The 12666-nt window shown below is 34.2% G+C and overlaps 1 protein-coding gene across 1 annotated transcript; it reads left to right on the top strand.

Annotated features, from left to right (window-relative positions):
- The first annotated feature begins 1083 nt into the window (after positions 1–1083).
- LOC122296326 lies at positions 1084–4490 on the top strand. Its single transcript, XM_043105927.1, has 5 exons — positions 1084–1869; positions 2733–3078; positions 3415–3496; positions 3721–3972; positions 4196–4490. Exons 1-4 carry the CDS (start codon positions 1293–1295, stop codon positions 3928–3930), a joined length of 1215 nt encoding a protein of 404 aa, XP_042961861.1. The 5' UTR covers positions 1084–1292; the 3' UTR covers positions 3931–3972; positions 4196–4490.
- The last annotated feature ends 8176 nt before the right edge of the window (positions 4491–12666 follow it).

Below are 12666 nucleotides of genomic sequence, written 5' to 3'. Positions count from 1 at the left end.
GAAAATATTTTTAAATAATATTTTATTTTTTTTAAATATTTAATAGTGTTAAAAAAATATATCTAAAAAAATGTAAAAAAAAATTTACACAAACGAAACTAAGAGCGGTAGCGTAGCATCATCCTTTACCTATAGTTGAATTCTTTCTCAATAAATAGTTTAATACGTAAAATATTTAATTAAAATAAAATAAGATGTAAAATAAAGATTCTAACTCAAGACTTTTGTTTAATATCACATAAAATTACTATTTATTTTAAAATTTTAAACTTATAAAAAAATATAAATTTTATTAAATATTTTATATTTTAACATTTTCCAAGTTGAAAATTTATTTGTGCAAGGATTTACAAACATATAATCAATTATATATGGGTTAATTGTAAAATCAAAACTAAATTATGTTTTTATTATTATTATTATGGATAAGTCTTTTACAAACGTATAAAAAAATAAAATTTATTATGAAAAATTAATTTTTTTATACAAATTATATGTTTTTTTTAACTTTTTTAATAAAATTAGGCGAAATTGTGCCTAACCCATGTGTCTTTAATCATTATCCGTCTGACCTCGCAGTGAAGTACGTACACGCGCTTTTCCAAACAAAACAAGCGGTTCGTTAATGAATAGTTATGGAGTTTTAGAGCGACAAGAGAGTCACCACAAATATTTTATAAATTTAAGTAATTTTAAATAATTTATTATATTTATTTTATAATTAGATAAATTATATTAAAATATATTAGTTTGTGAAATTATTTTTATATATTTTTGTATAAAATATTTCTATTAACGAATGATTATGAGCCAATGCATTGTAAATTTGTAATCCTCGAAAATATGTATAACTTGGTATTGGCGGTTTTTTTGGTGTACAAATAATACAAACAACATAGTACAACAAAACGCCAACATTGTCCACCTGTTGGAAAATGATTGAAAACATAATTAGCACCAGATTAGGTATCAAGTTTATGAGTTTGCTGTACAAACCCGTTCTTTTTTTTTTTTAATTTTATATTTAAATGAACTTAGTCGACTTCGGTTTCTGAGATGATTCTTTGGTTTGATCCAACATCTGGCGTTATACGGCCAAGGGAAGTTCAAACTGATTGGAGTGGTCCAAATTCAGAACAGTACTAGGATTGCCACCCCAACACAACTATGAGAAAAAACTAAATTTGTTGTCTTTTCAGTATCTTTTTTCTTTTTTGCAGTGAGCTGCGCTTACAGGACGGGACCTGCTTCACTGTTAAGCCTAGAAACAAGAGCTCTGAAATCAGAAAACCATGAAGAAAGCCTCTGTTTCTTCCCAAAATTTAGGTGTATTCCAAAGCCTGGGAGCTACTAGTAACCGTGATGAAAATGCTGGGGGCCAAAAGAGTTGGAGCTCTGAACGACTATTATTGCCAGGTAAAAGCAGCCAGAGGCACCTAAGTGCTGCATCTCTGATGCCACTCAATAACCGAAGGGCATTGCCTTCAAAGTGGGAGGATGCCGAGAGGTGGATTTGTAGCCCAGTTTCAGGACAGAGGATCGGTCAAATTTCACATTCCCAGCCTCAAAAGCGGCCTAAATCCAAGAGTGGTCCAATAATGCCTGCAGGGGTTGTGTGCTATGCAAATTATTCGCCTGCAATGGAGGGGCTTGAAGATGGCAGTACTGTGAGGAGTTTCCTGGTGGGCCCTCCTTTTTCAGCTGGAGTACTGGTTGCAGATGATGGCCTCTTTGCTCGATATGGCAAAGGTGAGGTAGGACAGTCTCATCTTGCGGATGCTAAGAACAGTGGGGTACAAATACAATCAGCTTCTTTGCCCGGGTGGTCGGAGTTGTTGTTGAGTGAACCATCCTTGTCTGGCTCTCAAGGTATGTTCTTCCTTGTTGTTTTCTGTTTTTGTAGGGAAATTATAGAGAATGAATCCAGCCTGATTATGGTATTAGGCTGTGGAGAAAACCTTTGTGAATGCATAACCTGAAAGAAATCAAATTGGAGGAGAAATGTTCCACACCTTTTCCATTGATTAGTACACCTGTACATCAGCTCTGTATGATATACGAGGAAATAAATTAAAGACAAATAGCTGTTACAAGCAATAGAGCCTAAGATCTTGGATTGAGTGATTGATATTAGCCATGACCAGATTCTTCTAAATTCTTTGAGCTGGCAGCACTCTTGGCTTGAATCACAGATGATGCGACAGTTGATGTAGGGTCAATATAGGTGATCTAGTGCATTGGTGTTTCATGGACGTTCAACATCTAGTCTACAATCAACTTTCTAAAATCACCTCGATCTAGCACAAGTTCATAAATTCAGGGCTATAATAAAATTAAAGGGGATAAAATTGAAGGGCGTCGCCTACTACAGGTTTGGGATAAAATTTATCTCTGCTTCTGTATATTCTTCTTGAAGGAGATCATCAGGGAAGAATATTGGACATAATATTGGAACCTGCCTAGAAGAAACAATAGAACTCACTCGAAAGGCTGTAACAGAGTTGCAAACTACTCCAATATTTTTGACCATTTGAAGTTGAGATAATGACATCCTACAATGCTTGAACATAAAATAAATGAACTCATCGAAATACTGTCTCAAACAAATTTGAGTAATTTTGTTGCCACAATAAATGTAACTCCTTATAACTGATATAATTTGATGAATGATTAACCTACTTAGAAGCATTCATTTACATGTAACTATGTAAGCTTGTCTCTGTTATATACAGATGAGAAACTGGATGGAGCTAAGCAGACCATGGATTCTTGTGCGGTTTTGCGACAAGATATGGCTACCCGAGTGAGCCATAAGGGTGGCATCAACTCATCTCCAAGGGGTGTTTCTTCAACTCCATCGTTTCCATCTATATTGGAAACACATGGCGACAGTTCCGCAAAAGTTGAAGTCAGGAATATGCAGGTTGACAAACCTGCCAAATTTATTAGTTGGTCTAAAGGACAAATACCCAATACAACTCAGAAAAGGTCTCCACGTTTTAAAGACTTCAATAATTCTATGGAAGCTCAAGCTTCATCTTGGAATATCTCAGAGGAAGAAATTATGAGCACTTCAAAGTACTTTTCCTATACATTATCTCTTGCAACTCTTCTATAATCATCCTTAAGAAGTAATATTTCGTGGAACCCAGCAACTTGAACGTTATCCTTCTGTTTCTTGGTTATTTATTGAGAAACATGCTCCCTTCATCGTAATGTTTGAAACTTATAACTAGTCAAATTGAATTCTTCCTTTTCTGTTTGGTAACAAACGGCAAAAAGTCTTCTTACCGAGAAATTTCCAATGGAGTGACTGGACTTGTCCAAGAATTCCTCTGTATAATTGAAAGATTCAGTTGATAACAATATGTTCCTATGCAAGACTTTCCCATTTCATTCTATTATCATGTGCAGGTTGCTAAGAGAGGAAGCCAAGATCACTGCATGGGAAAAATTGCAGAAAGAAAAAGCTGAAGCAGCAATACGAAAACTTGAGGTGAGTTCATTTACAGCATTTTAATTCTTATACTAGCTGAGCTACAGGATTTTGCTCTTTCAACAGCGCCAAAAATGATGAGACGCTTTGGAGAAGCCATTTCTAAGCATTATCTCTTCCTGTACCAAAATTCTTTTCCAGAATTGTTTAAAAACTCTAGTTCTTATTTGAAAATTTTCTGATTCTTTTAGTCTTGTTTCTACTGACTACAAAGCCTGGTTTAGGTGAAATTAGAGAAGAAGAGATCATCATCAATGGATAATATCTTAAACAAGCTGAGCATGGCAGAGATGAAGGCCCAGAAGATGAGAAGCGCATTGTCAAACCACGAAGGATATCAGATTCCCAAGACTTCCCGCAAGGGTGTTTCCTTGAGAAAGCTGGTGCGAATGGGTTCCTTCAAGCGCTGCTTTACCTCCGGCCATGCGTTCTAAATCCTCATGATTCAGTGTTGGTCTAATTTAGCCTTCTACCAGGTAATGCATGGAAATTTAGAGTTTCAGTCCTTAATCAATTCAAAGAACTTTCTGGTATTGGTTTACTCGTGTAAACCGTCCATAAATTCAGAAAAGAAGGGTTGGAAACATAAACATGAAAATTTGGACTTCTTTGATGTGTACCTTGTTGTTTATAGAACCCACAAAATAAGATATAAAGAACACTATCTTGGGATGCCTCTCACATCCAGAATTTTGACAGAACTCAAATGGTGGTGTTTTGCTGCAAGATCAACAATACAGTAGACGACCACAAATGATACAGATCATCTGAGAAAACGATAGAAGATGGAGATTTTGGTGATTCTAAATAACTATTTCTCACTCATTTTAGTTCTTTATATTATATAGATAAACCAAGAGAGAGAACAGTTGTAATGGAAGTATTACTCCAATAAGCTGTTATGTTGCTTGCTTGCTAGACCAGAGGATGTAATGACTGGACCAGCAGTCCAGCACAATTATGTGGATATACATATGGTCAAATTTCCAGCTCATTCACTTGATGAGTTAATCATTTGATCATGCCACGTCAGGGCCAGGTTGCGCGCATGCTAGCTATGCCCTCGCTGCTGCATGCAGTAGTAATACGATGAGAAGAGATCAGTTTTACTGTGTTGGCATGGAAACTACAATTCGTTGCAGCATTTTATGTGTCGTTCGTGTCATGTGGTGTTTGTGTGTGTGTATATATATATTATATAAAAGCTGATCTTGATCATATCATTGTCCCTTTCAATATTTTTTATTTAATTTGTGAAGTGCGATCCATTTTAATTTGCTAGTCCTTATCAAGAGGTAAGTAGTGTGAGTCTCTATTCGTCTTGTGGCAGGATTTGATATCATGAAGAAATTCATGGCTTAACTCATCTCATAAAATCAGTTGAATAAGAAATGGTTGCTCATTTCATATAAACATGCCAAAAATAATCTACGGATAATGTGAAATTATTCCTCAACATCAGTGGTGGAGCAACGTTGGGGCAGGAGGGGCCATGGCTCTCCCAAAATTTGAAAAATATATATATATATGTTAATTTTTTTGATTTAATAAAATAATATTAATTTATCATGTATTGGCCTCTCTTCTAAAAATTATTTTGGCCACTCCATAAAATTTAATATGATATAAAAATAAAATAATTAAAACACATCTCATATAAAATAAAATATATATTTTTATTATAAATAAATTTTTTTTAAAAATATATAACTATAACCAGTAGCCTTTTTCACCTCTTTCCATTGTCTATATTGAAAGAGAAATAGTTAAGAATTTTAATTTAGATTCAATACTTGATAATTTAGTTTGTTAAAAAGAATGCAAATTACAATTTTAGATACTCTATATTTCTTTTGTTTAATATATTTATATGAATGTCTTTATATTATTTCAATGATGTATTGTTCTTGACATTGAAAGCACACGTCTCCTTGTAGGAGACTTGAAGGTGGCTTACGTGCCACACCCTTTCAAATATATTATATATATTTATTTAATAGTTTTATATATATATTAAAACTCTGAGTAATTAAAATAAAGATACTACTCATTTAAAACCCAATAGTTACATTCTTTGATAGAAGGAAGCAACACTTAGAAAACAGTGGATAAGGGTCTTGGCCTATCTATATATAAATGCCTGTGATTTTCCATCAGTCACAATTTTCATACTCTAAAAAAAGGATAGGCTGAAAACCCCTACCCAATACTCTCCATATAGAAATCTGTGAGGGTTCACAATCCAGAAACAATTGGTTCCTGCAAATACTTGATCAACGATGGCCAGAGGTTAGTGTTCTAATGATTCTTTTTATTATTAGATATTCTCCAAAATCTTACAATAGTGGTATCAGAGCAAACTCTTGTGCCACGTTGTTTGGTATGGATTTCGATTGTTACACGGATTGTTAATTGGTAGAATACATGTTTGGATATTTGGATTATTCTGATCTGTGTGTTATGGTTAGAGTTCATTTCTGTGAATTAAAAAATGTATGTTGGGGCATATACGGAAGAACACAGATCGAAATACATATTAGAGTTCATCTTCGTTTTTTTTTAGTCTTTGACCCAAAGATTTTTTTTTATTTATCAAGGTTTATTTTGATACGTGTTTTTACTCCTTTCCTTTTGATCTGAAGTGTTTCGACTTTGTAAATCAAAAACTTTGTGAATTTTTGATACTTAAGAGTGGATTTATGTTTAAGTCTTACGTTCAAACTTTATAAACTGGTTTAGGTTCAAAATTTGATCTGTTATTTTTTGTATCCATATATTTTTTTAAACTCATCATTAGTGGTGATTTGAGATTTTTTCGAAGAAAAAGAAAATCTTTCGATTTTTTGACCAAGAGATTAGAATAGAAACTGAAATTGAATTCCAGAGCGGTCTGAAGGTTAGGGATGAAGGTTAGGGATGAGTACGAAATGGTACCTTTTGGTGATAAGACGTTTGGATTTAAAAAAAAAAAAAAAAGGTTCGAGTGAAGTGGTACTGACTTTTGGTGAAATTAGCAATTGTTAATTCATTTCCGATGGGCAAGGCTTTGCACTTTCATTTCATAAATGTGATATGAAATTAAATCGCTTTGACCCATGTGATAAATAAACACGTATTTGACTGACTCTTGGGCAACAGATTTTGATTTATCATGAATAATTTATTCGGTTAAGGTTTAAAAACTCACATGTAGTTTCGTGCAATGATACTAGTCAATGTGTATATATATTTTGAATCATCTTGATGTTTGATTATTAGTCGATGTGATAGCATCATGATTAAGTACGTTATAGTGAATAATGCCATATTAGAGTATAAATATTATTGTGTATTGAGAATAGCCACAGCATCTTAACACATAATAATATTTTAATATATTTATCTGTATGATTTTACAATGGCATTTTATATTGCAATTAAATCATTATAATAATTACTTAGCCCTACAGGGAGGTAATTATTATAAAATATATATATTGTTATAAACTATCTTGAATTGTATGACCACATTTATCTAGTCGTCAAATGCATAGTGTATAGTGCTAGCATAGTGAGCTAGCATAGTCCCCTTTGTACGCCTATATATATCGTTGAATTCTTTAAGAAATTGATAAGATTGATATAAAAATCAATTACAAAACCTCTCTGAGTTCTCTCTTATTCTTTCTCTATGTTTTGAAACTCTCTCTTTATTTTGATTGATTTACAACACGTTATCAGCACGATTTTCGTTGCAATCCATGAGTATCGATCTGACAATAAATCTCGCATCTCCGTGCTCTACCGTTGTGTGCTCGGTTTCACACGGCAAGAGAATACAAAACAAGCTCAAGGTTTTCCAGCAACCCAACAATCAACACCAATATCCGAAAAGTACCATGTCTCCAAGCACAATTTAGCAGGGAAAAAGAAGAAGACAGAAGACAAAAGTTTGTGGAGGAGCTCAGGCTCAGACAGCTTTAAAAGCGAGACTCTTGGATATGTGGAGGCCACTCCTTCCTTGGGACGCACCTCGTCTTCTGTTCTGTGGAAGATAGAAAAAGGGTCACTGAAGAAAAGAAGAGAATATCTTGGAAATTCAATCACAGAAAGAATAAATAAAAAGTTGAGCAACGCATCGGACTTGCCACTGTAACGTTCGTTGGAGCAGCGGCACAAGCGAATTCCAATCGTTTGGTATTATTCTCGCAGAGTTCCCCAATCAAATTCTTTCACAATACGCAGTCTGACAGAAGTACAGGAGACCCATAGCAAATGGCTGCTTGTAGACGATTTCTCACTGTTCTTGTTCTGATGAACATCTTGGTTTCGTTCACGACCCCAACCTATTCTCTTTTGTCCGACAAAGTCACCGATCTCTCCCTGTTCGTTGTTGTCCGAGACTCTGATCGATGGCTTCGTCCTTTCTCTCTTCAGAGCCATTTCTCGGCTCCTCCAGAACCGACGACGCCTTCTCTGGAATTCGTTACCTGCCCTCACACCTTCTTCATTCCCCCGTACACATTTCCATCCAGATTCAGGCAGCTGGGAGTACGGGCGGGAATTATTTTCGCATAACAAATTTTGGAGAATCGCATGGAGAAGGAGGCCAAGTCAGAGTCGGATTACTACACCGAGGAACGAGACTGATACCTGTCGAATACTTTCAGGCGTTTATGAAGGAGTGACTACTGGAACTCCAATCACCGTACTCGTACCCAGTACTGATCAGAGAGGACATGGAGGATAAAACTGGGTTCACAGGATCTATGGGTGTTGGCGTCAGAGAGAGGAAATTTCAGATATTGTCGACGCGTGTGCTATTGTCGCACGTAAATCCAGCAAGATCCCATCTCTAGATCTCAAGTGAAGGTGGCCTGATCTTTCTTTCCCGTTTCATTGACTACGATAATGGTTTTGTCGGTCATCAAAAACGGTTTTTCAAAAGCAAATACTAGGTATTGTTTATTCAACTATTATCGTCATATATTATTCTCTTTATTGTTATTAAAGTGGTTGGTAAGGTCAAATATGGCATGCCGTGGGCCCTCAATATGTGTGTCGGCCCGTCGGGTGAAATCACAAGCATGGTAAGGTCTTGGTTCAATGATTCTCTAAAAATGCTGGAAGTCAATTTTAAACACATTATCATTAGTCAAATATGCCAACTATAAAAAGTTTCAAATATGGCATGCTAGCTGTAAAATTTTTTTATATAGTCGCTCTTGTCAAAATAAATAAATAAATAAATAATAATAATAGAAATCATTAGTTAAAAATGGCTTGAGGTACGTACGCTTTTAACATATGTGGGGGCATAAATTTGTTAGGCATCAATATTAAAATCAAGATGAGGACAACATAAATATTAAAGAAAGATAAAAGTATAGACAAAACTAAAGACTTTTGAAGGGATGATGTCATCTTTTCCCATTTGTCAGCCTAGGTGTCAGATTTCTTCACAATTTATCATATGGTGGTACTATCAATTATGTTAGCCTCTGAATATGCTTGTCCATATAGGAATGATACACCTTAGTGGCAAAACACGAGCTTCAAAGCTGTGATCAGATTCATTAGTCAAATATAGTATGATAAAATTTTATATTTATTAACATAGTTTACATATTAATTATATTTGATGAATTAAAATTTTTATAATTCACATTTTAATGTGATTAATTTTATTCATATTGTTTAGATACAAGTTTTATTTATTGATGATATGATTTATCTGAGAATGGAAATGGAGCATCCCTGAAGGATCGCCCTAAATCAATAACAGCTTTTGAGTATCTCATAATTTAAATGATTGATACTTGTACTAAAAGCTTATTATGATTTATGTACTTGAAATTGCATAATTGGAATGGTGGAAAGAATATATATTTGAATGAACATTTCGAATGTGCTCCTGAAGTAGCAATATCAAGTATGCTCCTGAAGTAGTAATATAAAATCCAAACGTTCACAATATATTCTAAATTTATATCTAGTCTTTCAGTGACTGAGTAAAATAATGAGCTTTTGATAAGAATCATTAGTCACGTCTTACTAGATCTATATCATTCCCTGAAGTGAATGATAATGAATTTATATCATTCTATTCCCTGAAGTGAAAATAATGATGCGTTTCATTCAAAGAAACTAAGAGATTGAACGTGATAATTAATATCTTTTCGAGCCAGAAGCTCGTATTGGAAAAGTTATAAACTTTCTCTTTGAGATGATATTATACAATTATTGAATCAAATATTATGATGCATCAAAAAGTGATATGATTCAAAATATTTGTATCTTTTCATGATCATCTTGATAATCTAAAATGAATTACGATAAGTCGAATGATTTTCATATGGACGTCCATAAAAGAATCAGAATATTCTTTTACTATAAAGTCTTACCACCAGAAGTGGAAAGAAAAATTTGTCAGAAGCAAATAAGATGAAATAATTCGACGTTATTTTGATTATCATATGTGAACCAGAAGTTCATATGATAATTAAATTATGGATGCAATAAGATAAAAATGTCTCATATTCGAACTGCTAAAATCCCAGCGAGGATTGAAGTCCCTGAAGGACAATTAAGAAATTCAGCAGTCTAATGAACATAAGACATGTCTAAAGGCATGTGAGACTTATTGATACAAAAGATAGAGCATCTCAAAAAGAGAAAGACACAAATAATTGGTGCTCCTGAAGAGGCCATACCCACGAAACAAGCAATAAAGTCCATCCAGATTTTCTGTATAAAATTCTCTTATATAAACTCTTGAAGAGTACAAATCTCCTGAAGAGTGCCTCCTGAAGAGGTTTATCATGAAAATGTCTTCCCTTGAAGAGGGACAGGTACCTGAAAATAACGAGATCTCGTTACATTTCATGAATAATGGAGAAATTATGAATAGAAATAAAATCGTTGTCAACAACGTATTTCCATATGAGATGGCAATTGACATTACCAGAAGTAATGATGAAAGTGAATCAAGAATCGTCGAAAAATACGACGTAAAATATTGGCCAAATTTGAAAGAAACAATTCCTGCAGAATTGATTCACTAGTAAAATATGATGCATCGGGACTTATAGTCCAAACACCTAAAGAGGTGATGCTTGTTAAATTTCAGTGGGTATTTATAGAAAGGAAATAAAAATGTGATATATAAATCACGAGTCAGTTTCTCAATTCCTGCAGAATTGATATGCAGAATTGATATCACTAAGTAAAATGTGATAAATATTGACTTGAAGTCTAAATACCTAAAGAGGTGATTTTTGTTAAATATCAGTGGATATTTATATACATGATATAAAAAGCCTGAAGTTTTTAATATGAAAATGTGATATAGAGATCACAAGTTAGTTTCTCGAAGAAACAATATTGATATGTTTTTAAAGTGATTGAAATCATATTGAGATTTTTATTAGTTTGAAAGTTACCGAGAGTTTGGATATGCATGATTAACTGCATATTTATATGGATCATTGGATCATGATATATATATATATGAAAATCCCTGAAGGATAGAAAATGTCTGAAACTTCTAATATGAATACATCTGGAAATATGTATTCTATCAAGTTTCAAAGATCCTTATATGATCTAAAGCAATCCAAACGCAAATGAAAACAAGCTATTATTGCAGTTTATATATATGATTTAAATGTCATTGAAACTCCAGAAGAGCTCATAAAAACTGCACATATTTGAAATATAAATCTGAAACCCTTGCGGCTTCAAGGGGAAGATGGGTGATGTTATTAGTCATGAAATGCCATCTTTTAATACAATTAGTATTTCAGATTCATATTATGGGTTTGATATGAAATGTGCATTATTAAAGAAGAAATAAAGCACACAGAACATTTACTAAAAGATAGAAACACAAATATGAATATTTGTGAAATATTATTTTATTATCTTGAAACAAGAATTACAGAAATTTAAGGCACTTTGCCTCATTCTTCAAATGCTCTTGTTCTTCAAGAATCTGCATGGCATCCCTATCTAAAGCGGTGGGCAATCGAAAAGAAGACTTAAGCAAGGATTTTAAATTCCTATTCTCTTGCTTTATTGATTCTATCTTCATGTTGGACTCCAGAAGAAGTCGTTGAAGTATAGCAATATTCTCGTGGAGATCGTCAACTCCACAAGTTCTGGATTGCAGTCGCTGAGAAAATGCGATAATGGATGATGAGTATCGGGTACCGAGACTCACAAGCTCATAGATAGCTTCATTATCTGCCCTACGAGTCAGATCATTATATTGCATGATAGCACCTGTGGTAGAAGCAGGAACAGCTGATGAACGAGGTGCAGAGTACCTCATATATTGGCCATGAGAAGATCGCTGAGCCATTGCAAAGTAAAAATGCAGAAAGAGATTGCAGAGTAAAAATGCAGTATGATTACAGAAAAGTGAAGAAGATGAGATGTGAATGAAGATGAGCTGAATATCTCTTTTATAGAGAAAATTATGATACAACATCTCTCGTGAAGCAAGAGAAAAGAGACGAAATATAGCTTCATAGCTCTGCGGCGCCCAACAGCACGCCTGACAGCTAAGGCGCCTGACAGCACGCCTGACAGCTGCAGCACCTAACAGCACGCCTGACACCTACAGAGGAGTTGAAAATCTGTGGTGCTTGTCTGATCTCAAAAGGCTGGCCACCGTTTTTATTAAAAATGAGGTTAGCGGTTTAATGTTGATGAATTCTCCACTAACTGTGTTATTTACAGGAACTCCAGAAGAGTACAACTCCAGAAGAGTAGTGATCAGCAGAAAGATCCAGTTGTGATTATTTTATCAACATGGATCAAGTCCACAGTTAGTTGGATGTACAAATGCGAATTATCTTTCAGATACACACAAGAAGATCATTGCAATTCATGAGAAGAAAGTTGAAATTGATATCAAGAAGGTACGGTCAAGTAAAAAATCTGGCAGATTTATTCACTAAAGCATTACCAACTGCAACATTTAAGAAGATTATGCAGAACATTGGAATGTGGAGGTTTGAAGACCTGTTATCATGCACTTTTCAAGGGAAGTAATGTCTTGAAGACTTGTGCTGATTGTACTCATTTTCCTTCGCTAAGGTTTTATCCCACTGGGTTTTCCTTTGCAAGGTTTTAATGAGGCAATCCTAAAGCACTCGGCGATACATATAAATATTGTACTCTTTTTC

Source organism: Carya illinoinensis, chromosome 2 (assembly GCF_018687715.1).
Source record: "Carya illinoinensis cultivar Pawnee chromosome 2, C.illinoinensisPawnee_v1, whole genome shotgun sequence".
Taxonomy (NCBI): Eukaryota; Viridiplantae; Streptophyta; class Magnoliopsida; order Fagales; family Juglandaceae; genus Carya; species Carya illinoinensis.
Note: the sequence above shows the minus strand (reverse complement) of the source record. Positions and strands in the feature narration are given on the sequence as shown.

Excerpts from the sequence above, each read along its gene's own strand:
- LOC122296326 (XM_043105927.1), top strand. The coding sequence starts at position 1,293 with ATGAAGAAAGCCTCTGTTTCTTCCCAAAATTTAGGTGTATTCCAAAGC. Across the intron at positions 1,870-2,732 it reads ATCCTTGTCTGGCTCTCAAG|ATGAGAAACTGGATGGAGCT; the intron begins GTATGTTCTTCC and ends TGTTATATACAG. Across the intron at positions 3,079-3,414 it reads GAAATTATGAGCACTTCAAA|GTTGCTAAGAGAGGAAGCCA; the intron begins GTACTTTTCCTA and ends TATCATGTGCAG.